Source organism: Loxodonta africana, chromosome 2 (genome assembly GCF_030014295.1).
Source record: "Loxodonta africana isolate mLoxAfr1 chromosome 2, mLoxAfr1.hap2, whole genome shotgun sequence".
NCBI lineage: Eukaryota > Metazoa > Chordata > Mammalia > Proboscidea > Elephantidae > Loxodonta > Loxodonta africana.
The window spans coordinates 169,097,551-169,124,496 of NC_087343.1; the positions used below are offsets into that span (position 1 = coordinate 169,097,551).

At 42.7% G+C, this 26,946-nt stretch overlaps 1 protein-coding gene across 4 annotated transcripts in view; it reads left to right on the top strand.

Moving 5' to 3' along the window:
• GRIA1 (glutamate ionotropic receptor AMPA type subunit 1) overlaps positions 1–26,946 on the top strand; it is a 381,310-nt gene that overhangs the window by 326,560 nt on the left and 27,804 nt on the right. For all 4 annotated transcript variants that reach the window (XM_003404615.4, XM_003404616.4, XM_064278580.1 and 1 more), the window contains one exon: positions 7,090–7,337. In XM_003404615.4, coding sequence (XP_003404663.2) covers positions 7,090–7,337 — 248 coding nt within the window. The remainder of the gene's footprint in view (positions 1–7,089; positions 7,338–26,946) is intronic.

Consider the following 26,946-nt stretch of genomic DNA (forward strand, 5'->3'; position numbering starts at 1 on the left):
TCTGAGGGCTGCAGAGAATATGAGATACAATTCCCTCCCTGCTCCCACAAGCAACTTACAGTCTAGTTAGTAATCGATTCGTCACAGCAAAGCTGATGGCATTTGAGTCCCCTCCTATCTCATAGCAGGAGCTCAGTGAATACTGACTTGCTTGCTGAGGAGTTACTATATGGGGGAAAAAAGCTAGAATAGGAGGCCTATGCAGTAGTGCCAGGAGAGAGACAAAATGTGGAGTGGGTATAGCTGGAGGCAGTGAGCAAAGTCAGAGGAGCAGAGGGCTTAGGAGCACAAGCTATAGCATTACCCAGATCTGGGTCCAGAACCTGGCTTCATCCCTTACTTGTTCTGTGGCACTTAGCCTCTTTAACACCATCTCCCCATCTATAAAATGAGGAAAATGATGTCTATCTCAAAGAGTTGTTAGGAAATTACAAGAGATAATGTGTCTAAGATACAAGAGAGGACAAAGAAGAATGAATGGTAGCTTCATTTACCATTACGGCTTCAGAGAGAAGCAGGCATTTGGGAGTCATTTTGAAAAGAGGTAGGAATTACAGCCATACATGGTAGACTTGGAAACATTTCTAGATATCAAAAAACCTGGTTCATCCTGGGTAAGCTAAATACATTCTAGGCAAAAGGCACAACTTAAACAAATGCCCAGAGGCAGGAAAGCCTGGGGAGTGGACCCCACTGTATTGCAGTTTCTTGATCGTGGGCTCTGTGTTCTGAATGACAGGCAGAAAAGAGACAAAAGTCATAACCACCACTGATCCAGGCTCCAGAGTTAAAAAACCATTCATTTTCAACATACTGTAGCAAGAAGGAGCCTTAGAGGTTACCTGGACTGTGCCTGTCATCTTAGAGAGGGGAATGACTTGCTTGAGATCACCCAGCCAGTTAGGAGGAAAACTGCTTGTAATCTCAATTAATTCCTTGATGTTGTTAGCCTGCAACCAATGTGTGAAGGGGGTGCCTGACATTTGTCCAGGAAGCCAGTCCTATGCTCCATCCCCAGCAGAGCAGTTGGGAACCACCTGATCCACTTAGCATGCTCTCATTCCCTTATCTATACAACACAGGTTTACAGTCCCCAAATCATGTTCATAGCCATGGTCTCATGTATGTTTCACCTGTGACCCAAGACCAAACAGCCATTGTAGAGTCTATTTGGTGGATAAGAAATTGAAATTCAAGTAATTCACAATGCAAGTGTTACCAATGGGTACAAAATCTGAGTTTCCTGGCTCCAACCCAAGTGTCTTGCCACTGAACCTCACTGTCTTAATGGGGTAGTATCATTAACTGGTAAATGTTTGAGTTAGACTTTCTGCTTCCCAACAACTGTGGCATTATAACAGGGGTCTTCAAAGACCTCACAAGCTCGGGGCTCTATCTCCAGGGGCAGAATTTAAGGTCATTCCCATTCCACCCCACTTGGCATCTGCTCTGGGAAGGCCCAGTTCATCTGGACATAGGCTGCTGGAGAGGAGAGGGTCTTCCACTAGAGAGGCAAACTCAGAAAGGTGCTGGGGGAGCACCTGTATCATTCTCCCTGACCTCAGGCCCGGCCTGGCCTTTCTTAAATGTTTGCAACCTTGATTTTTTTACCTCTTGCCTCTAAGTATCTGATTCTACCACACGATCACTATAAATAAGCACATTTTCTCATATTTTGAGTCCCTGGGAGGTGCAAAGAGTTAACACATTCAGCTGCTAACTGAAAGGTTAGAAATTTGAGTCCACCCAGACATTCCTCAGAGAAAGGCCTGCTGATCAACTTTTAAAAAATTAGCCATTGAAACCCTACGGAGCGCAGTTCTACTCTGACACACATGGGGTCTCCATGATTCAGAATTGACTCAAGGGCAACTGTTTTTGTTGATGGTGGTAGTTTCTCATATTTGGGCTTAAATGGAACTTCTCATCAGGCAACGATCTTCTGTCTTCTTAGACTATAAATTTTTCTTTGTTAACTTTTTATCCAGTTATTTATAAAAAATAGCCATCCCCTCCTCTACTTCCCGGCTCCTACTACCAATCCAATGCCTTCTCTTCAGCGTGATGCCAATTTAGTTCTCATTGCCCCCTTTTACATGCTTTATTGCCTAATCTTATATTTCATTTAACCTTTCTACACAACAGATATAACTTCAGACTACATCCTCTAAGTCAGAATCTTTAACTCTTTTGATAACGAAAAGACTATCCACCAGAGTCTTGTTCTTATTGCCTTTATGGAATCAGAATTCTAGACTTCCCAAGCTAGATGGACCCAAGGATACATCTAATCTAATCCTACTGTTTTAGAGTTGGGGAAGCTGAGGCCCAGAAAAGAAAATGGGTATTTTCTTCTAGCTAATTAGAGGCACAGTTGCTGCTTTAGACTTCAAAGTTCTCTATGAATAATTATGTGCACAGCACAAAGTTAGGAATCTGGAACCAGGCTGTCAGTGTTCTACAAATTCTGTGCCCTAATGGGTAGCAAATAAGTTGTAGTTCGTGTGCCAACTTTGCTTGTTTGGTAATGGCTGCCTGGAGTTTTGTGTCGAGAAAGATTCTCAGGTCATATCTGCCCTCAATGAAAAAACATATTTTGATTGGTATCAATGTCTGCCATGGATATAGGAAGGGAAAACTAGCATCAAGCAAGCCATGTATTTGGCATGTCTACCCTAAAGTAGGTTAAGCACTCAGCTGCTAACCAAAAGGTTGGCGGTTCAAACCTACCACCCGGCTCTCAAGGAGAAAGACCTGGCAACCTACTCCTGTAAAGATTGCTGTTGTTATTGATATGTGCCGTTGAGTCAATTCTGACTCATAGCGGCCCTATATGACAGAGTAGAACTGCCCCATAGGGTTTTCTAGGCTATAATTTTTATGGGAGCACATTACCAGGTCTTTTCTCCTGCAGAGCCACTGGCGGGTTAAAACTGCTGACCTTTCAGTTAGCAGCCAAGTGCTTTAAACATTGTGCCACCAGAGCTCCTTCCTGGAAAGGTTATAGCCTAGAAAATCCTACAAGGCCATCCTACTCTGTCACATGAGATTGTTAAGAGTTGAAATCACCTCAACGGCACCTAACAACAACAATAACAGCCCTAAAGTAGCCTGGGGAAAGGGCATCGTTACTGGTAGTAATTACACCATTTATGGAATGCCTACCATGTGCCAGGCACTAGACTATGCATTTAACTGTGTTCTCTTCACAGCAACACTGCAATGGGTGCTGTGATCACCATTGCCAGGAGAAGAACACTAAGGCTCAGGAAAGCTATGTCACTTGCCTGAAGTCCCACAGCTAGTAAAGCAAAAGAATAAAATGAGGGAGGCAGCTGGTTGTAGTGGAAAGGTACCAAGTGTGGAATCAGGACACCCAAGTTTTACTCCTGGCCCTGCCACTAACAAGCTACAAGACACTGGGCAGTTCATTACCACATGGCAGGCTTCAGTTTCTTTACCTGTAAAAGGAGAGTGCGGTTAAGATGGGTTCCAGGAGCCCTTCCATCTCTGTGACTCTGACCTTGAGAATGACCCTGCCAGGACTTTGGTGGGCAGAGGGACAAGGTTACCTACCACCCCCATAAGGCAAGAGGAGGAAATGGTAAGATAAAAAATTCTTCTAGCCCAGTTTCTGAAAAATCTGGCTTTAGGTCCCTATAGCAGCCCAGAGCATTTTGGCAGCCCCAACTCATAGCTGCTTAATCCTCCATCGACTGTTTAATTAAGATGTAAGAAGGGCCATGGGAGCTACAGCTGAGAGGAGAGATTCGAGAACAAATACCCTGAGAATGCTTCCAATCTTGCCTGCCACTCATCCTCCCTTTGCATTCCTGGAGATTAGATCATACTGATCACGCGCTCTGAGCAGCCACAAGCATAGCCTGGGTGTTCTGGGCACTGGGGTGAAGCTGAGAGAACATATTAATTTTCTGCGTTCCGCTGCCCGAGGGTTCTTCAGCTCTGCCTGTCAGCAGCCTGGTCCCCTGTGGTGTCCATCCTGTCAGGTCAAATTCCATCTTGCCTGCCCTGCTGCATGTTTTGTTGATTTTTTGCCTAGAAAAATCATTTGCAAATCTGGTCACAACTGAATTTATACATTGTAGATGCTGTGATTGGTTCTGGGTACTTCCTTCCCTAACCTTGGGATCTTCCTTCCCTTTTCCCCCTTCTTTCTTATATTGACGCTGTTGCTTCAATGATTTATCCTCATTTAAAGAGTTGAATATTTCAAGCTAGCAGGAACCTTAAAAATCCCCATGCCCAAATTCCTTCTGGCACAGATGGGAAAACGAAGGCCCAGAAAGAAGGAATTTTCCAGACTCCAAACCATGAGTTAGAAGTAGAGCTAAGACCAAAATCCAGGGCTTCTCACTCTCAACCCAGTGTCCTTTCCAAATTATAAACTATACTTTATAATAATATACTTTATAATATATGATCTAATTTATCTAATTATAGACTTTTAAAAATTAATGAAGACTCACTCTACCCAATATCTCCTTTAAATTCTCAGTAACTATTTTCATTAATTTTCCTTTGAGACCTAGAATTTTCCTGGGCTCCAAATATATAGATCATTTGGCTCCAATGACAACTTAATTGTACATCAGTATCTTTTTTTTATCTTCCCAACACTTGGGGCTGATATCAAGGAAATTTAACTGATACTTGTGTACAGAGAAAAATGATATATGATAATAATAATCTCATATCACATAAATTTGTAGTCTCTGTACGAACTACTAGATTATATAGGTTGTAGGAGCCCTGGTGGTACAATGGTTAAGCACACAGCTGCTAAATGAAATGTTGAAGGTTGGAACCTACCCAGCCACTCCATGGGAGAAAGACCTGGTAAGCTGTTCCCATAAATACTACAGCCTGAAAACCCTATGAGGGCAGTTCAACTCTGTCACATGGGGTTGCTATGAGTTGAAATCAGCTCAGTGGCACCTAATAACAGCTGCATGACTCTAATAGTAACTGTCTTTAAAACAATAGTCCCTCTTCTAAGTCAATGGGCAAAACAATTCTATTATGAAAACACTCTGGATCCCATTTTGAATTGTGGCACCTGGGGTCCTAAATGCCAACAAGCGGCCATCTAAAATACATTAATTGGTCTCAACCCACCTGGAGCAAAGGCAAAGGAAGAACACCAAGGTCACATGACAACTAAGAACCGAAGAGACAGAAAGGGCCATATGAACCAGAGACCTACATTATCCTGAGACCAGAAGAACTAGTTGGTGCCCAGCCACAATCGATGTCTGTCCTGTCAGGGAGCACAACAGACAACTCCTGAGGGAGCAGGAGACCAATGGGATAAACATTATCCTGAGACCAGAAGAACTAGTTGGTGCCCAGCCACAATCGATGTCTGTCCTGTCAGGGAGCACAACAGACAACTCCTGAGGGAGCAGGAGACCAATGGGATACAGACCCCAAATTCTCACTAAAAGACCACACCTAATGGTATGAATGCGACTAGAGGAATCCCAGAGACAATGCTCCCCAGAACTTCTGATGGCACAGGACAGGAACCATCCCCGGAGACAAATCATCAGGCATGAAAAGGACTGGTCAGTGGGGGGGAGAGAGATGCTGATGAAGAGTGAGCTAATTAAATCAGGTGGACACGGGATAGTGTGTAGGCAACTCTTGACTGGAGGGGGGATGGGAAGATAGAGAGAGAGGGAAGGTGGCAAAATTGGCACGAAACGAGAGACTGTAAGGGCTGACTCAATAGGGGGAGAGCAAGTGGGAGAAGGGAGTAAGATGTATGTAAACCTACATGTGACAGACTGATTGGAATGGTAAATGTTCACTTGAAGCTTAATAAAAATTAAAAAAAAAAAACAATAGTCCCTTATATGTATTTAACACTTGTCAATTTACAAAGCATTTTCCAAAGCCAGGATTCCCAAAATATATCCACCCCTTGGAGAAATTATATTCTTTGGAAACAGTATGTTAGATGAGAGGGTTGAATTGTGGTCCTGGACTAAGGGCCTACTATGTGCAAGGTACTTGCTAAGACTCAGTTAAGAGTTCGAGATAGCCCCTGCCCCAGGTAACTTCCAAATATTTAAGACCTAGAGACGCACAATCCTAGCAGTCTAGCCTGGCCATCCAGTGAGTAACCCAGACAAGATATAGTATTATCAGCCCTCACAGTACTGTTTCTCAAAGTAAGGGCCACATAGGCCATCCAGATCACAATCACCTGGGGAATTACTGGAAAAGGTTGATTCTAGGCTCCACCCCAGACCTGTTTGATCAGAGTCTCTAAAATCATAGCCAGGGATTCTGCATTTTTATGGTCTCTGTACATAATTGTGGTACCCACTAAAATTTGGAAATTATTGCCCTTGGAACTTAGGTTGTCTCAGAATACATAGGATTTGTTCTGGTAGGATTTGGCTGGACTGAATATCAAGTGATGTAAACAGCCTAAGCAAAGTCCCAAAGGGAAGAAGGTCCAAGGTGAGTTCGGGAGGAAATAAGGGAAGCAGTTTGTCTAGATTTGGAGGCTTTTGAAATGCTAACCATTGGTAATATTTGGGCCCAAGTTAGTAGCGTTATCAGACAATAGTTTACATTCTGAGGTCAGGTCTAACAATCTGGAATGACTGGCCTCTAGTAGTCAGGATCCAGAAATACTGCAGTGTTGTCTTCCAATACTGAAATCAGATGTCACTGGTATTCAGCTTTCCACTCCTCTGGGCTATGTAAATATGGTCTTATTGAACAATAGATAGGCTCCGTAATGTCTTTAAAAGACAAACAAGAGCCCAGTTTCTTAACTCTCCCCATATTTAGAATAAATGTAATTATTCAGCAGTAATTAAAAGATTCTGAGCTATTCTGTTCATTCTGTATTTGCGAGATATTTGTACTTTGGAACCTACTGATACTAATTAGAGACTCTTATTTTGCAATCACTCATAATTTGTTTGTTCCTGAGCTAATCTCGCTCATAAATGTGTGATCAAGCTACACTTGGCTCTTCATTAGTGTGTGTGCAGACCCCAATTCCAAGCACAGCCAGCACTGAATTCTGGCTTTGTTTATGTCTCTTGTCAGAGATCTAAAATTGCCGTGTTTGAGAAGATGTGGACATACATGAAGTCAGCAGAACCATCAGTTTTTGTGCGGACCACAGAGGAGGGGATGATTCGAGTGAGGAAATCCAAGGGCAAGTATGCCTACCTCCTGGAATCCACCATGAACGAGTATATTGAGCAGCGGAAGCCCTGTGACACCATGAAGGTGGGAGGTAACTTGGATTCCAAAGGCTATGGCATTGCAACACCCAAGGGGTCCGCCCTGAGGTAAGTAACCAAGATTTGCTTCCTTGGTACTCACTTTTTCCACCTATCTCAGGAATGAACCTGCTGTCTCTGCCACATGGTACCAATGCCACAATGACAGGTGTCAAGAGGGCCCTTCTTCAATGCCCATGGGCCTAGGAGAATCCAGCCATCTAAGATCTGCAGCCCTGAGGTTAAAAATTGACCTAGGGAACTTCAGCTTGCTATGACTGTTGCTACCTGTGTGTTCTTCTCCATGCCTCACCTTATCCCTTCAAGTGTCTTAAAACATCAGTGAAACTTGTGTTTTTGTCATGTGATCTGTAATATCCCCATCCTTTACGAGATTTTCCTGCTTTTAACTAGGCCACAAACAGGGTTCACCAGCAACTTGGATCCTTTGACAAAGGTGGTTTGTAATGTTTATTTCAAAAGAAACATTAACACTTTGTCCAAATGAAAAATCAAGTAGTTTGAGTTCTGCGACGGTGGCTATAGAAATGGAAAAAGCACTTAATGTAATAACTGGAAGTACCTGGTCTTTCCTAAACACTGATTTCTTTAGGAGGACACAGGTAGTTCAGTAAAAAAGGCAAAGTAGTCTTTACTTTTCAGATAAAGAAGATTTTACATCCATTCTAAATAGCTAAACATACAATGTAGAGTTCTGAATTTAATATAGGTCTTCTGACTCCAAATCTTCAGGACTCTACATTAGAAAAGGTAAGACATAGTATCTCCCCAGTGCACAGTTCCTCATCGGTAAAAGGAGGATAAATTATCCTACCCCTTTCTAGGTGGATAGGAATTCAAATGGGATAATGCATGTAGAAGGCAATTGAAAACAGTACAGTGTGAAGGTACTTATGAGACATTATGTCAATCACAGAGGGATTACATTTTAGGGATTTAACTTAGGAATTCCAGTAGCATTCAAGGAAGGGTGAGAAGGATTAGTAATGGTTGTAAAAGGATGGAGAAGAGTTCCATGACATCAAGGACCTACTTTTGCCTCTAGTTCATTCATTCATTTCAGTAATATTGAGAACCAACATCTCAACACTGGGCTAGGAGCTGGAGCTACAGTTTTGAATAAGGCAGACATAGTCCCCATCCCCATAGAACTACATTCTTTCAGGGGAGACAGACATTAAAGGGCTCATTATTGTCATTAAAGAGCTGATAATGTCTCATAACAATTATGATAGATACTATGATAGTCTATAAAAGGGGACCTGGAGGAAATCTACTTACAGCAATATTGTAGAACAAAACTGCTACTATAAAACACTGAGATATGCTACATAGGAGATAACAAACATCCCTTTAAATCCAAGTTAGGAAATCCCTAGGGCCATGCACAAAAAAAAAATAAAGAGGCAAATCAAAACCAGAATGAAAAGCATAAACTGATTATTCTGGGGCTGCCCTAAGCAAGACAAAGTTATAAATTATGTGACAATCTATATGAGCAAGAATCAGAAGTATACCTAAAAACACAGACATAATCAAAGATATCTTTAAAAGGCACTATCATAAAAGACCAGACATGTTAGAAAAAGTACCAGCTGGACCTTAAATAAAAACGTAGTCATTGATACAAAATCTCAATGGAACAATTAAACAGCAAATTAGACAAAGCTGAAGAGAGAGTAAGTGAACTGGAAAAAAAAAAATTGAGCAAACGTCCCAGGATGTCACACAAAGAGATTTAAAAAATTGAAAATATAACTAAAAATTAAGAGGCATAAAAAGTATTAAATGTACATAAGCTATGAGTTCCAGATGGAGATGAGAAGAAACAATGGAGTAGAGGCAATATTTGAATAGGATTTTACAGAATTTATCAAAGACACACATCCTAAATTTCAGAAATTATGAGTCCTAAACAGAATAAGTAGATGAAAAACAGCACCTGATTTACTTGAAACTGTAGAATAGAGACAAAGAGAAGACCTCAAACACACACAGGGATAAGAGGCTCCAATCTGGTCTGCTGCAACAGGTGGGGCAAGCCTGGGAATGATTCTTCATGGATGTTTATTTTAAGATGAGGTATGAGAGATTAAGAGATATTAACAAGGTGAAATGAGGGGAGAGGGAGAGAATAGCAGTTTAGGGAGAGGGAATAGCATGTGCAAAGACTGTAAGGCAAGAAACCATGACACAATTGATGAACTGAAAGAAGCTAAGTGTTCCTGAAACACAAGTAATAAAGGGGACAAAAACTTGATCCAAGATTGAAGAATGACTTAGGGAAGGGTTTTATAAAGGATTTTTGTCCTTATTCTAAGATCAATGAGGATACGTTGAAGAATTTTAAGTAATTGAGAATTAAGGGAATAAAAATATCTGTAGGAGTGTAGAAGTAATTGAATATGACCTAATGAAGGGACACTAGATATTTATCAGTCATGGATTTTTTCCTAGAAGAACTTAAAATACTCCTTGTCCAAGTTTAGGCAAAGTTTGAAGGGAATCTAGTGGACAATGCTTGACAGGAAGATATTTTCATCTCGGTAGCACATAGAACATCACCCTAGAAAGGCCCAAAGTAGAAAATGAGTTCTTACAGGTCCAGGAATGTTAATGATGCTGCAGAATTACAATATACTGAAGGTTTTATCAGAGAAAGACATCATTTGGTCCAAATACTTGGGTGTAAAATTAAGAAAACGAAGCCCAGAGAATTGGCATGATTTGTACAGTCAACAGAGTATCTCTGCTACACTAGCTCATGCACAGGTGCCTGGAACAAAGTGACAACTCAGAAAATATTGGATGTTTGAGTGACAGGCACCTAAAACAGGTTATCTGACATTCGATTTTCTACTATAACGAAAGCCGCAGTTTAGTGAGTGCCTACTGAACGCTACATGCTGTCGTACATGCTTATGTGCATCATCTGATTCTCACGATATCCCTATATGTACCGTTATCCCCATTTTACAGATGAAGAAACAGACACACAGAGTTAAGTTACCTGACCAAGTTGACAGAGCTAGTAAGGAAGGAGCCAGGATTCAAGTTCAGCCTGTGACTCCAGAGCTCATGGCTATAACTTACTCTAACTCTATACTGGGCTTTATGACTGACAGAACCCTTGAAGTCAGGAGACTGGACTTAGGACAGGTTCTCTGTACCTATTCACATGGGCAAAACGTTGACCATCCACTCAGACTTCTGAACCCACAGCATCCACTTACCACTCTGAAGACAAACGGCGATAATGACCAGTCATTTTAACGTATCGAGCTCCACTCTCTTGAGTAGTAATACTGCTTTTATGGGGTTTGCATGCCCAAATATTCTTACTGGAATAAATGTTGAAAATTATTTAACTATATAATAAAGAAAAAAATTATATTCCTTTGCCTGCCTGTACAAGGCATCACAAGCCATTTATTAATTGTGAGACAAAGAGGAAGAGAAAAATGAAAATAAACACGTTCCAAATACAGATCACTGATGGTTAATCTGCAAGTCAAGAAATATCCAACTAATGGTGAAATGTACCCAGCCCTCTCACAATACAATAGCCACAGGGCTATCTGTTTCTCTTCAGTGGGATAGCCACAGGCCTTTTTTGTTCACGTAGTAATGTCCATCCTAAGAAAACCATGAGTTTCTGGCCTGGGGAAGTCTCTCTTCTCTTCATAGATTCTACTTCTCATTGTTACCAGGGTCTCAGGTCCTCACTCGGCAGAGCTACAGAGACACAAAATGGGTGAAAACTAAAGAAGAAGCTTTATTTGGTTGGCAAAGCAAAGGAGTGTACCTGGACTTGCGTCACTAAGATGGCTCCCTGAACCATAGCTGAAAAAGCTTTTATTAGGGGCAAAAACTGAGGAAGAGTCCTTGCGGGAAGAAGCAAGGTCATTTGATTGGTCTGGCCTGAAAAGGTGTTCCTGGGGGTGATTCCGTCATTTGCACTTGCTCAGTCCAAAACGGGGGTCTTTCAAACTGGATCTTAGGCTTGGATTCTTCGCTTCTGAAAGTCTTCCCCCAATCTTGGGCCACTAAAGTTTGGTTCCATCCAGCAGGAGAAAATTTCCAGGGTAACCCACAGGACAGGGTCGATGGTTCTGCACTTGTCAGGCAGGCCAGATCTGGTCTTAACTGTGGTCTGCGACCCCAGCCTCTTGTTTGTCTTTACCTTGGGCAGAAAGTTGCCTAAAAAACATCTGGAGAAACCAGTTAGAAGAGGAGGTGGCTCAGGCTACTCTATTTGCGAGGAAGATGGGGGGTTGGTAATGGTGCCCAGAGGCCATTGGCCTCAACATCTCTGCATTAAAAGCAACTGTTGTTTGTGATGGACACTTAGCAACCAATATGAACAGGTTCCAGGAAGCATATCATTGAGAAACAGTTACAGAAAATGAGTAACCTCTCCCCCTCCCCCTTGCCCACACACACACACACACACACACACACACAACGCACCCCACCCCTCTGCCTCATATGCTGCAAATGGCGCTGTTCTCCCAAGGCATGCCGGAATACCTAAAAGGAAGAATCATGGCACACCACAGACCTGTTACATGTATGCTCCAGTAATCCCTGACCCAGTGATTTGATCCCAGGAAACCATTCAGCATGATGGAGGGGAAAGTGAGCAGAAGAATAGAAAGACAGTCCGTGTTTTTGCTTATGCCATTAAATATGGGGCTCGTGTGTAAAATACAACTATTGGTCTCTACTCATATGGAGCAAAAGAGAATGAAGGAAATCAGAGGCTGAAAAAGAAACTAGTCCATGGAATTAATAGCCCACAGAAACCACAACCTCTTCAAACCCGAGACCAGAAGAATTAGATGGCTACCACTACCACTATCATTACCCAGCTACCATTACCAACTGTTCTGACCAAGGACACAATAGAAGATCCCAAGTATACTGGGAGAAAAATGTAGAACAAAACTCAAATTCCTACAAAAGGCCAGACCTACTGGACCAATAGAGACTACAGGTACCTCCTAGACTATTGCTTAAGATACCCTTGAAACTTGGAATTGCAGCTATTTCTTGCAGGTCACCTTTCAGCCAAATAATAAATTGCCTTATAAATAAACTATCACCCATGAGTAATACGCTCCTTTAAACAATTAACTCTGTTAGACCAAAAGGTCAACAGTTACCCAAAACAAAGATGAGATGGCAAAGAGGGGAAGGGAAGCTAGATCAATGGAAGCAGAACAAACAGAATAGAAATAATGAGAATGCTGACACATTGAAAAAATGTAACCAATAGCACGAACAATTTGCTTGAAAACTGTTAAAAGGGAACCTAATTTGCTGTGTAAACTTTCACCTAAGACACAATAAAATATTGGAAAAAAGGAGTGGGGGGCTGATATGTGCCATCTTTAATATCATTAAAGATGATCTGGAGGAGGAAATCGATTGTCCTAGAATTGTTTAGAATCAGAGAGTATGCCTTTAAAGACTGCTCAGCCATTCACAAGGCTGTAAACTCTTTAGAAGTGTTTATACTACAGTGAGCTGCTTCAGTGTGCTCCAGGAGTTGTTAAAAACTTCGCTTCTGCCCAGTAAAAGGTAAGGCTTCTGTAGCCCTCAAGGCAGCTGTTCTCCAGCTTAATGCCTGTACCTGCCTCGGGGAAGGACCTTCCTGGAAAATCCTCTTCACTACAGGCTGTCCCTGAAGGCAGGCCTCATCACACCTGTGAGGCATTAGCCCCCTTCCAGCCTTCCAAGAACAAGCTCCAAGCTCCTCCAAGGCCGATCACCCACCTCTGTCTCAGAGGGTCAGAGAACGGCTGTCTAAGGCCCAAATGTTCTCTAAACCTTGCCAAGTCGGTTTGGCAGAAGCCAGTCTGTGATCCCCACAGAGCGTTAAAAGGCTGTGTTAGCGACAGAATGGTGTTTTGTGTCTTCAGCTCTGGAAACCAACACTCTGATGAAGCAAGGCGGTTCAATGCTTGATTTTCCATTTGGACAGGTGGTGTTTCTTTGAAACAGATGCTGTTTGTCGGCTGTCGCTGCATGTTCAGGGCTGGGTGAGGGGCTGGGTTATGTTTCAGAAGCCCTTAGGTTGTGGATAAAGACCAACTCAGCCAATGCCGGTCACTAGGGAAAAGCAATTGGCAAATCCACTAATTATGATCTATCGGCCCGTTTGTGGCCAACTAAATGTATCTGCCGGTCTAAACTGATGTCTCCTTTCGTTATTATGACGAATACTCCTTTTAGTTAGAAATGATGTGTTCAAATTTCCTAAGGGGGCATGGCCCGTGTTTTAGTGACCCAAGTAGGAACCAACATAATTGGCATAAATTAAAACTCAGTTAATGATTCCCTTTCATGAACCATGTACCAGGAGTTTCATGGATTTGCAAGGAGTTATACCCTAATCGGAACATTGGTCAAAGTCTGGTCTTTAACTGTGACCATGGTTCTGCAGAGTCTTTTCTGGTCCTTGTAATTAGGACATGTTTGTCTTCTGTCACATGTCTTGTCCGTGCCAGAAGTGTGGGCCAAGGGACAGGAGCACAGTGCAGTTTGATCTTGCTCCTCAGTGGGTGATGGGCACCCAGGAGGGCCTGTGAGCCTGTGACCCACTCCCTGTGTTTCTCATTCAGCTTTATGGAGCCTTTCTGAATGCTTTCTCCTCACAAAGCATTGTGCACAAGGCTTCAGGGTGTAGTGGAGAGACAGATGCAACCCCAGCCCCTAAAATAAGCATAATCGAATACAGCTCATAAGCTGGATGACATAGCTATCTATTATTCTGCATAATGCCTCCACAGAGTTAGAAACCTTCCAAAGGAGGAGAGTCAACATTTGAAAGACAAGAACATTTGAACATTGTGAAGGCTTCGTGCAGCAGTAACATTTGACATAGGCCTTGAAGAATTGTCATAGAGAAGTGGGAAGAGGGTGCTCTAGATGAAGAGACTGAGTGAGCAAAAGCAGAGGTGGGAAAACATGGGGCTTATTTTCAGGGACAGCAAGGAATAGTTTAACTAGAAAATATGTTAAGAAGTAGGAGAGGCTAGTTGTGGCCATACAGTGGAATGTCTCAAATGTTTGATTCAGCGTGAATAGGAGCCACTGAAGGCCATTGACAGGGGAAAGACCATAATCAGACAGGCCCCCAGACAGTACCCTGGCAGTGGTTTGCCATGTGAATCAGAGAGAAGAGGACCACGGACACCGAGGTCCTTTAGAAAGCTGTTGCAGTCATCTTGGTAGGAGGTAATAGGCGTGGACACAGGTTATAAGAGGATTGGGAAAGATGGAAAAAGTGATAGATTCTATGTTTGTAACAAATTTTATTGATTTCATAGGGCTGCTGTAACAAACTACTACACACCAAAAGAAAAACCAGTTGCCATTGAGTCAGTTCTGACTCATGGTGACCCCATATGTGTCAGTAGAACTGGGCTCTACAGGGTTTTCAATGGCTAATTTTTCAGTAGATTGATAGGCCTCTCTTCTGAGGCACCTCTGGGTAGAGGCTTAAACTTTTTGGCTAGCAGCTGAGTGAGTTAACCATTTGTCCCACCCAGGGACTCCAGGTGGCTTATGAGAACAGAAACTTATTGTCTTGTAGTTCCAGAGGCTAGTAGTCTGAATTCAGGGTGTCCAAAGGCTCCAAGGGAAGATCCTTCCTTGTGCTTCTAAGCTTCTTGAAGCTTCAGGTATTTTTTGGCTTGCAACTGCCATGTAACTGTCATGACATGGTCATCTTCCCTCTTTCTCTGTATCTTTTCTCTTTTACAAGCACATCACTCAGATTGGATTAAGACCCACCCTACTCTACTATGACTTCATGTTAATTGATAACACCTTTAAAGGCTGTACTTCCAAACAAAGTCTCATTCACAGGTACCAGGGGTTAGGACTTCAACATAAATTTTGGGAGGACACAGTGCAGTCCATAACACCAGCCATCTCCTTCGCTTTAAGCCTGGGTAGTTTAGGGAAGAAGTCTGTTATGTTAGCTTTCTGGGGGTTTCTGTGCGCCTGCCTAAGATCTGACTAGGTACTGATTCTGGCAAGGACAGAAGATGGGCAGGTGTGGGGTTTACCTCCCAAATGGACGTACTGCTACCACTTTAATTTTACCTCTGGGATTTCTAGAAGGTTAAGAAAGGCATGGCTGGGAGGGGCACAGGCTTCATAGCACACTAGCCAGGATCCTGGAAGCTGCCAACCTCCTTTTCCCACTTCCTGCTGCAGTGCCTGTGTCTTGATTTTCTAATTGGACATAAGCTCAAGACCACTCATCAATATTTTAGTCTCATTGGCATTCTTATTGAATGTATTTTCTCCCCATCACACAACCCTAAGCGGGAAACTATCTACCAAGAACTGCTTGTCTATATTGGCATCTGACTAAAGAAAGGAAAGGAGGTTACAGCTGTGACTCAGAAAGAGGTATCACAAGGTTTTTGTGGGAAGGGGTCTTGCTTCCAGGGATTGAGTGCCTCCTAGTTGCCTATCCCTCACAAGGACCACGTGGCATGATTGCATCTTCTTGTTGGTTCAGTGGGTCTTTCCTGAACACCTTTGCTTTGCTGAATGCTGATTTGAGTATTGCCAAAGGCCATTAAGACAGCTCTCCTCCTTCAGATAACCATATTGACCCAGAAAATAATTGGAAAACAAATAAGCGAGCGCTGCTTTCTGCGGTGTTAAATCTATTGCTCTAAAAAACAGTGCCCCAACTTCAACGTGTATCAAAATTATCTCAGAAAGGTGGTTAAAAACATGCCTTCCAAGTCCCTACCTCTAGAGATTCTGGTTCTACAGATCCAGGGTGGGGCCCAGGACTATGCCATTTTAACCCTTTCGTGGACCATGGGATATATATGATATATGTGCTGGTGTTACATTTTCTACCTCTAGAGGTTTATTGGCAGGCATTTGAGCCACTTGAGTACATTTTGGCTTCATGGCAGATGCTAGTGCAACTGTCTAAAAAACAAGGAAATTGGTCTGAAACACATTTGAGCCTTGAGAGCCATTCCTGTGAGGGGATGCTTCCCAGAGGAGACACTTTTGTGTCTTTTGGCTTCTGTACAGGAAACAAGGCTTGCAAGTATGTTTACTATTTCCTTTGTCATTGGGAAGGTAAGGTTACCGGTATTCAGAAATATTCAAGTAAATGAGTTATTTTAGGGGTGAAAACAGTTTGTGATGCACTTCCTGGGCCATGGGACTGATATATCCCTGTGTGTGGTGTGCTTCATGGAACATGTACCCATATGGCCCACTCTAAATCAAACTGATAACAACTATGTACAGCAAGTGCAATGTTTATTTAGTATACTGTGTATATTTTTATGTATTTGTGGAAAGTTGAGTAAGACATTTTATGGCTCAAGTGTAACCAGGAAGTGTGATACACCATGGGACCCAAATGTCCCTTGTGTGTGATGTGGTTCATGGAGCATGGGACCGATACGTCCTGCTGGCAAGTGGCAACCCATTTATTCAAATAATAAAAAAAACTACCAACAAAGATTCAGCATTCAAAGATTCAGCAACCATTCCATTAGTGAAAAAACATGGCATCACCAAAAATAATTATAATTTATCCATGAAGGGTTAACAAGCCCAGGTGATTCTGTTATAGGTAGACCTTGGTCCACTTTGGGATATAGAGCTAGAGGAGGCCAAGGAAGAAAGATGTGCAAGTGATCTGAGGAGGCAGAACACGAGAAGGAAGCTCTGAAAGAGAAGGACTAACATGATAGGAGGGCAATGGGGAAAATACATTGAATGATGCCTAAACCTCAATCATTGGGGTCAAACAACCTCACTTCAAGTACGAAGACCATTACTCTTCCAGCAGCTTGACCTAGTTTGGTAAGTCACTATATTGTTATGAGCCTTAGTTTGCTTATCTGTAAAATGAGAATAATAAGAATTCATTTCAATTGCTTTGAACATTCAATAAAATAGCATATTTAAAGTGCCTGTCAAATGGAAGGTACTCATTATTGTTTATTTTTCACTCCAACCTCCTCTCATTAGACCTACCAAAAAGTCACTTTTGAGCCAAATAACTTATTTTTTCTTCTTTGTAAAACCAACCCAAAATCAAATCCACTGCCATCGAGTCAATTCTGACTCATAGTAACCTTGTAGGACAGGATAGAACTGCCCCAAAGGGTTACCAACGCTGTAAATCTTTTTTTTTTTAATATTGTGTTTTTGGTGAAAGTTTACACAGGAAATTAGGTTCTCACTGAACAATTTCTAAACATACTGTTCAGTGACATTGGTTACATTCTTCACAACATTATCAACATTCTCGCTATTTCCATTTTGGTTGTTTTGTCTCCATTAATCAACCTTCCCTGTCTCCCCCCCCCCACCCCCCGCCTTCTTATCTTTGGTCTAGGGTAAATGTTAACCATTCTGTTTCATCTAGACGATTATTTTGGGGAGCACAATACTCAGGGGTGATATTATTTATTTTATGGGCCACTCTGTCATTTGGCTGAAAGGTAACTTCTGGGAGTGATTTGAGTTCCAAGTTTAAAGATTATCTCAGGGTGATAGTCTCAGGGGTCCAAGGCTATACACCCTATGGAAGCAGATTGCCACATCTTTCTCCAGAGGAATGGCTGGTGAGTTCAAACCACCAACCTTTTGATTAGCAGCCGAGTGCTTTAACCACTGTGCCACCAAGGATCCTTTTGTAAAAACCAACTGTGTTCATCAGAAACATACCTAGACTTCACCCCCATCCCCTGCCCCCACCCACACACACACAAACACACTGGCTGTATTAGAAATGTCTCTGAGAACAATCTGTGGTCCTCCCCCACAGAGCACACACTGAAAAATAAAACCTTGATGTTCCCTTTTCTCCCTCCCTCCCACCCTCACAAGTCACCACCTCTCTTCCCATAGTATAGTACTGGAGCAGGGCACGCTGCTGAGGATAAGTACAGTATGTCCCAGGGAAATGACAGTCCCTTTCAATTGGTCCTGGCCTCTTGATGGGTAGCCAGGGATGCTCGTTGTCATGGTAACCCCATGAACTCTGGGACCTGCGTTGGGCCTGAACAAAGACAAAGCCCTCTGAGCTGTGAAGCTGGATTCACGGGCATCTTCAGAAGAGCTAGAGAGAAAGGGAGGGAGGGAGAAAAGGGGTTATAGAAAAGGAGCAAAAGAAAAGAGAGGGAGGGTGGGAGGAAGAGAGAGAGAGAGTGTGTGTGTGTGGGGGTGTGGGTGTGTGGATGTGTCTCTGAATAAAGACTGGAGGTTTACTGAAGGGGCGCTACATCAATTCAGTAGCTTCTCAGTTCAGTGCACGTGGGATGAATTAGAAGCATACCGAGCACACCTCCTAGAAGACCAGAGCAGTAGTCCAGTGCAACAGTCCAGGCAGGCGCAGGAGCAGGACCTGATGTAGGATTTTAGTAGTGGTGATAGATAAGACGACTTATGGTTGACATTTATCAAGCATTTACTCATCCCAGTCACTTCTAAGAAGTATTTGATGTGCATCATCTTATTTAATCCTAAAAACAACACTGCGAAGGGAATATCGTTTTCATCTTCATGTCACAGTTGAGAAACTGAGGCATAGAGAAGTTTGGAACTTGCCCAAGGTTACCTGGCGTGGAAATGGGAGAGCTGGATTTTCAACCCGAGCAGTGTGATTCCAGGTCCTGTTCTCAGCCATTAGGCAAGAATGCCTTCTAAAGGACATAAGGGGGGGAATTGTGAGGAAGGAATGATTTTGTAGAGGATAAGGTCATTTAATACACACACAAACACACACCCCATTATTTAGTCCTATCCAGCCACAATACAATTAAGAAAACTGAGGTTCCATAAGGCGCAGGGACTTGCTGTCCTGCCTGAATTCCCTGGGGAATCTTTGCCTCCGTTCTGTGCACCATGTGGATTTGTAGGGCACTTTCTCTGGGGATCAGGCTGTTACCACAGGTGGATGACATTGCCCTATAGCTAAAAATGGAAAAGGACACACCCAGTGTGGATGATGTTTCCTTCTTCTGCTTGCCCATGACCTGTTGAACAAAAAATGCCCGTCAACCAAACCATATCTGTTCCTGTCAAGTCAATTCCAACTCATAGTGACTCTACAGGACAGAGTAGAGCTGCCCCACAGAGATTCCAAGAAGCGGCTGGTAGATTCGAACTACCAGTCTTTCAGTTAGCAGCCAAGCTCTTAACCGTTGCACCACCAGAGCTCCCCACAGGAGCACTAACCAAAACACAAACCCATTGCCATCAAATTGATTCCGACTCATAGCACCCTATAGGACAGAGTAGAACTGCCCTGTAGGATTTCCAAGAGCAGCTGGTAGATTCAAACTGCCGACCTTTTAGTTAGCAGCCCAGCTCTTAACCACTGCACCACCAAAGGTTATTTTCCCAAATTCCTTCAGTGCTTTGTATTCCCTTTAACAATGAAAATCAGATCATTTTAGACTGATTGTACTTAAGTGTGGGGTGTCGGGAAGGGGAGACTTGCATTCATTTCACACCTACTATGGTGCGGGGCAGTGAAACGGGGCAGTGAATCAAGTACTAACCTGCCCTTCACCTTTTGATTTAGATACTATCATTTCCATTTCACAGGTTAGGAAACTAAGATTCAGGGAGGTGACACTTTGCTGGGGTGCTTGGAGTAATTTTTGAGATGGAGCCTGGGTACAAATCCTGACTCCAAAACCTCCTTCTTCCCACTGCCCCCTGCCCCACCTCCCACCTGTCAGGCCTTTGCCACTTTTAAGGAATCTGAAGCATCCACAAAAAGCACCGTGGGGGGTCGGGGGGAAGGAGACACCACGTGGCCTCCAACTTGAAGCTCACCCTCTTGCAACACCAGGCTGGGTTGGAGCTCTAGGGCACGGGTTTATTGGAGGATCACAAAGATAAACATGCAGTTACTACTTTGGTTAGAGCTCCATTTTTATCATACCTGGTTGAGAAGCTCGTAAACAGCAATACAACACATCAGAAAGAGAAGGAGGGTAGCAAGGATGGATCAGGGGAGATGAACAACGTGAGAAATGAATGGCCTTTATCTCGGAAGAACAACGGCCCAGTGCAGCCTGTGGCTTGCCTGTCTGAGTACAGCTTTCTCCTGCTGATAAACAAATTGTATGTTGCTTCCTTCTAAGAAGCTGTTTTCTGTCAAAAAATAGCATCTCTCTCTCTCTCCCTCCCTCTCATCAGCAACTTTATTTCAGACTTGTGGGGTCTTTTGCCTTTTCTGAGAAGGTGGGTGCTGTAGGAGGGAGGAGGTCTGGATTCCCCTCTTGGCTCAGCCACTCAGGGCTTATGGGTTGTGGGAGGTAATGTGCTTTGGTGTTGTTCAGACCTGATTTCAAGCCCCACCTCCCATATTTACCACCTGTGTTCTCGAAAAAGTAGCAAGCAGCAGCATGGGCCATCGACTGATGCTTCAGGCCCTGAAGTCAGGACTGGATATGAATCCCAGATCTGCTACTTAAAAACAAGTCTCTTGGGCAAGTGACTTCACCTCCCTAAGCCTCAGTTTCCCCAAATATAAAAACAGAAGTAATACTAGCATACACTTGGGTAGTGTTAAATGGTTACATGAGATAATACAATATGCTTAGCACAGTGTCTGACACAGTGAAGTAACTAATAAGTGTCACCTAGGGGGTTCATCTCTCTGCAGCTTAGCTTTCTCAGCTCCCAAACGAGGATCATGCCATAAGCTTCACAGGATTGTTTTGGGAATAAAATTAATCACTTATGAAGACTCCATGGGGTATAAGAAGTTCTTGAACATCAATTTTTTTATTCCCACTTTTCCTTTCCCTTTCTGTTTCCCCTCGGCACTCACCATCTATTCTGTTTGTTTGGGGATCTGACTCGCGTTAGTGGTAAGTGCCTTTTCCGGGTCAGACTGCACTCTGCTTCTTTTCATTGCAATGAGGCAGAAATTTCAGGATACCAAGAGACAGGAATATTCAAATGTACAGTTTTATTCCGTTAAACTTAGTGCCCAAACGTTCAGCTAAAGGCCATACTGCTTTCATCCTTACGCCTACAGGTGGAACGCTCCTGGTATCTGGGCAGACGTGGTCTCCAAGCTGACTGCTATATATGTTCAAGGCAGGCAGAAAGGAAGGGGTGAGGGGGAGCCCTGAGCTGAGACCCTGCAGAGAAATTCTGGGCCATCTGTTCCAGTAATATTTTGGGAGTGGCCCAGGGGACCAAATCATGGCTAAGTAATCATTTCTAACAGCCTCTTCTTCAGCAAGAAAGGGACAAAGGCCCCAGTGAATCCCTAAGCACAGGGACAAACTTCCTCCGTTAGTGCTCATATCTAGCAGAAAAAAGAGCGTAAGGACCTCTTAATCATATTCTCTATTCCCATGGGAATGAAATTTATTAATCTGAGAGGATATTTTTAAAAATCCATGTTGTCATTGTTGTTAGGTGCTATGAGTTAATTCCAACTCATAGCGACCCTGTGTACAACAAAACAAAATGCTGCCTGGTCCTGTGCCATCCTCACAATCATTGCTATGATTGAGCCCATTGTTGCAGTCACTGTGTCAGTTCATCTCGTTGAGGGTCTTCCGCTTTTGCGCTAACCTGTACTTTACCAAGCATGATGTCTTTCTCCAGGGACTGGTTCCTCCTGATAACATGTCCAAAAGTACGTGAGACATAGTCTCACCATCCTTGCTTCTAAGGAGTGTTCTGGCTTTACTTCTTCCAAGACAGATTTGTTCATTCGTCTGGCAGTCCATAGTATATTCAATATGTTGCCAACATTATAATTCAAATGCACCAATTCTTCTTCAGTCTTCCTTATTCATTATCCAGCTTTCACATGCATATGACGTGACTGAAAATACCATGGCGCACCTTAGTCCTCAGAGTGACATCTTGACTTTTCAATGTTTTAAAGAGGTCCTTTGCAACAGATTTGCCCAATGCAATACATGACTGCTTCTTCTATGGGTGTTCAGCATTCATTCTATTAGTGAAAAATCATGAAATACTCAAGTAAATGAGTTATTTTAGAGGTGATTAGTGTTGACTGTCAATCCAAATAAAATGAAATCCTTGACAACTTCAGTATTTTCAATATTTTTGCCATTTATCATGATGTTGCTCGTTGGTCCACCTGTGAGGATTTTTGTTTTCTTTATGCTGAGGTGTAATCCGTACTGATGGGTGTGACCTTTGATCTTCATCAGTAAGTGCTTCAAGTCCTCTTCACTTTCAGCAACCAAGGTTATGTCATCTGCATATCACAGGTTGTTAATGAGTCTTCCTCCACTTGTGATTTTGTGTTCTTCGTATAGTCCAGCTTCTCAGATTCTTTGCTCAGCATACAGATTGAAAAAGTATGGTGAAAGGATATGACTCTGACACACCTTTCCTGATTTTAAGCAGTATCCCCTTGTTTTGTTCTTAACTGCCTCTTGGTCTATGTACATGTACATGGTCCTCATAAGCACAATTAAATGTTCTGGAATTCTGATTCTTCGCAATGTTATCCATAATTTATTATGATCCACACAGTAATCTCCTTGTGGACCCACAAATACCACTTTTCTCCACCCCCATATCTAATTCTTCTTTCTTCCACCTGTATTTCAAGGGGTAGGTCAGTGAGGCAAGAGCCAACTGTCCCACAGAAACTACAAGAGAACTCAGCTCTTAAGAAACCTCCTTTGATTGCTTGGTGTCACATGGACCAGTTCCTACCCAGCCAAATTCTATGTATATTGTGACTTTATGAGCACGTTATCAAATCATTTGGTGTGTCTGGTCTGTCTTGAATCATGGGAATCAGGAAATTCTAGTCCTACTGTATAGACCATGTAACAGAAATTAAGCCAACCAACTCTTAAGTCCTGGGTCTCTTTGGCCATTATTAGTAAACATCCTAAAGGCAATAAATGAAAGTATCTGACCATGATCGTGAAATTTAATTCTACCAAATTTTCTAGTACTTTCAATGAAACCCTGGTGGTGCAGGGGTTAAGAGCTACAGCTGCTAACCAAAAAGTTGGCAGTTCAAATCCACCAGGCACTTCTTGGAAACCCTATGGGGCAATTCTACTCTGTCCTGTAGGGTTGCTGTGAGTTGGAATCAACTTGATGGCAATGGGTTTGGTTTTTTTTTTAGTACTTTCAAAATGATAAAATAAGTACCTTTTTTGGCTTTAGGTGAAAGTTTATAGTTCAAGTTAGCTTCTCATACAAAAATTTAAACACATGTTGTTATGTGACCCTAGTTGTTACCGCTATAATGTAACAGCACACTCCTTTCCACCCCAGATTTCCCAAGTCCATTCAACCAGCTCTTATCCCATTCTGCCTTCTCATCTCGCCTCCGGACAGGAGCTGCCCATTTAGTCTCATGTGTCTACTTGAACTAAGAAGCACTGTCTTCACGGGTATCATTTTATGTCTTATAGTCCAGTCTGTTCTTTCTTTGAAGAGCTGGCTTCAGGAATGGTTTTAGTTCTGGGTTAACAGAGTCCAGCAGCCATATCCTCTGGGGTTCCAACAGTCTCAGTCAGACCATTAAGTCTGGTCAGTACCCTTAAAGAAAAGTAAAGGTGAATAAATTTTGTGTCTACACTCCTCAGTTCACCATTTGGTGCAGGGACTGCAACCTCAGGGGCCCACAGGGGCCAGGTTAAAAAAAAAATGAGTAAAATGGATCAGGGGTAAACCCCTACAATGCTTCCTCATTTTTAATAGAGTCATGAGGCGAAAGCATACTTCTCTACTCTTCAGGAACAATTCAAGAATGCAAACACTACAGTACCTAATAATAATATTACCAAAACCAAAACCAAATCAGCCCTCCAGACTCTCCTCCACCTCAGAGTAGAGGGGTAAACAGACTGCTTGTGTTTCTTGCTTTTTTCCCCCCACCCAGTTTCTTTCTGTTGTTTTGTAGAGTCAGAAACCAAAGACAAGCCTCAGTCTTATAGCTGACTCACTGCCTGATCAGCATTCCTTCTCGTAAGATAGCGGAACTGTCTGTTCGTTGAGTATACTCAAGAGGGGAAAACCATCTAGAACAGTCACACACAGGTTAAGGGAAATTTGACTCCACCCGTATTCCTTAAGGAGCCCTGGGCATGTCTGCAATTTAATTAAGCCTCCTGATATCACCCCACTCACTTATTATTTCCTTCTGCTTGGTCAGTGTTTAATCTCTCCCACTTTACTCACCACCCCAAGCTACTGGGTCAGCAGAGTCCTATGGACCCTTAGAATTTTGCCCAGTCACTGAAATTTTTACCTGAGACAGTCCACGCAGTCAGTGATGTCATAGAATAAGCTAAAGATGGAAGAGGCCTTTGAGACCATTGTCCAAAAGGGAAGTGACTAAAAGAATGCTGCCCAGAATCCAGATTTACAAACACCTAGTTTTTTAGTCCTACCCCAGGTTCAACCAACCTTCCTCTTGGGCACAGCAGGGCAAACAGGCTTTGGTTCTTGCTGAAGCTCTGGCCCCCACACATGGCCACAAAAAAAAAAAAAAATCCTCATTTTGCTTGTTTTGGCCAGGACTAGAGGAGCTATCAGAGTCCCTGGGTAGCACAAATGGTTGAAGTACTCAACTTCTAACCAAGAGGTTGGAGGTTCGAGTCAACTCAGAGTTGTCTAAGAAGAAAGGCCTGGTGGTCTGCTTCCAAAAAATCAGTTACTGAAAACCCTATGGATCACAGTCTGTTCTGGCACACATGGGATCGCCATGAGTCAGAACTGACTTCTTGGAATTGGTTTAGAGGAACCATCAGGAGAAGTTTCCTTTTCAAGCCCCTCAACAGAAGTAGTGTAGTCATCATCTGCAGGGCTATGTAGGAGGGGCTCCTGTTAGCCTGGCCTGTTCAGGGAGAAATGTAAAGGAAGAAAGTTGGTGACAGGACCTTTTTCAAAGTGGGAGGACCCTGGGCCTCTGAACCCTCAGGCCCATGGAAGGAAGAGTCAGAAGGACCATGCTCACTCGTGCATTGACTTTTAAATCCAGCACGAGGAAATTCCCACCCTTCAAAGTCCCCCCAAAATGTCTTTAAACCTTACTTATCCATAACTGTCTTCCCCTACAAGTCCAGTGGTTCCCAGACTATAGATGTCATGGGCCAGTACAGTGTTAAAAACAAAAAAGGTTTATCTTGCCAAGGAAAGGAATTAAAAGAAACAAAACAAAAAATTGTCATCTCATCAACCTTTTTTAGTAAAGAAGGAATATATTAACACTAAAAGAAGAAAGCAATCGACTACATATAAATGACTATCCTCTAAATGGAAAAGTTCAACTTTATGAAAACTCTTTGCTGTTGTTAGGTGCCGTCAAGTCAGTTCCAACTCATAGCGACCCTATGCATAACAGAACAAAACACCGCCGGGTCCTACGCCATCCCTGCAATCGTTGTTATGCTCGGGCCCATTGTTTCCGCCACTGTGTCAATCCATCTCATTGAGGGTCTTCCTCTTTTCTGCTGACCCTGTATTTTACCAAGCATTGTGTCCTTCTCCAGGGACTGATCCTTCCTGACAACATGTCCAAAGTATGTAGGATGCAGTCTCGCCATCCTTGCTTCTAACGAGCATCCTGGTTGTACTTCTTCCAAGACAGATTTGTTCATTCTTCTGGCAATCCGTGGTATATTCAGTGCTCTTCACCAACACCACAATTCAAAGGTGTCAATTCTTCTTAGGCCTTCCTCATTCATTATCCAGCTTTCACATGCATATGGTGCACCCGAAAATACCATGGCTTGGGTCAGGCGCACCTTAGCCTTCAAGGTGACATCTTTGCTCTTCAACACTTTAAAGAGGTTCTTTGCAGTAGATTTTGCCCAATGCAATGCATCTTTTGATTTCTTGACTGCTGCTTCCATTGCTGTTAATTGTGGATCCAAGTAAAATGAAATCCTTTACAATGTCAGTCTTTTCTCCATATATCATGATATGGCTTATTGGCCAAGTTGTGAGGATTTTTGTTTTCTTTATGTTGAGGCATAACCTATACTGAAGACCGTGGTCTTTGATCTTCATCAGTAAGTGCTTCAAGTTCTCTTCACTTTCAGCAAGCAAGGTTGTGTCATCTGCATAATGCAGGTTGTTAATGAGTCTGCCTCTAATGCTGATGCCCTGTTCTTCATATAGTCCAGGTTCTTGGATTATTTGCTCAGCATACAGATTGAATAAGTATGGTGAAAGGATACAACCATGATGCACACCTTTCCTGACTTTAAACCACTCAGTACCCCCTTGTTCTGTCCAAACAACTGCCTCTTGATCTATGTACAGGTTCCTCATGAGCACAATTAAGTGTTCTGGAATTCCCATTCTTCACAATGTTATCCATAATTTGTTATGATCCATGCAGTCAAATGCCTTTGCATAGTCAATAAAACACAGGTAAACATCCTTCTGGTATTCTCTGCTTTCAGCCAGGATTCACCTGACATCAGCAATGATATCCCTGGTTGCACATCCTCTTCTGAAACCAGCCTGAATTTCTGGCAGTTTCCTGTCAATGTACTATTGCAGCCACTTTTGAATGATCTTCAGCAAAATTTTGCTTGCATGTGATATTAATTATATTGTTGGATAATTTCTGCATTCGGTTGGATCACCTTTCTTGGGAATAGGCATA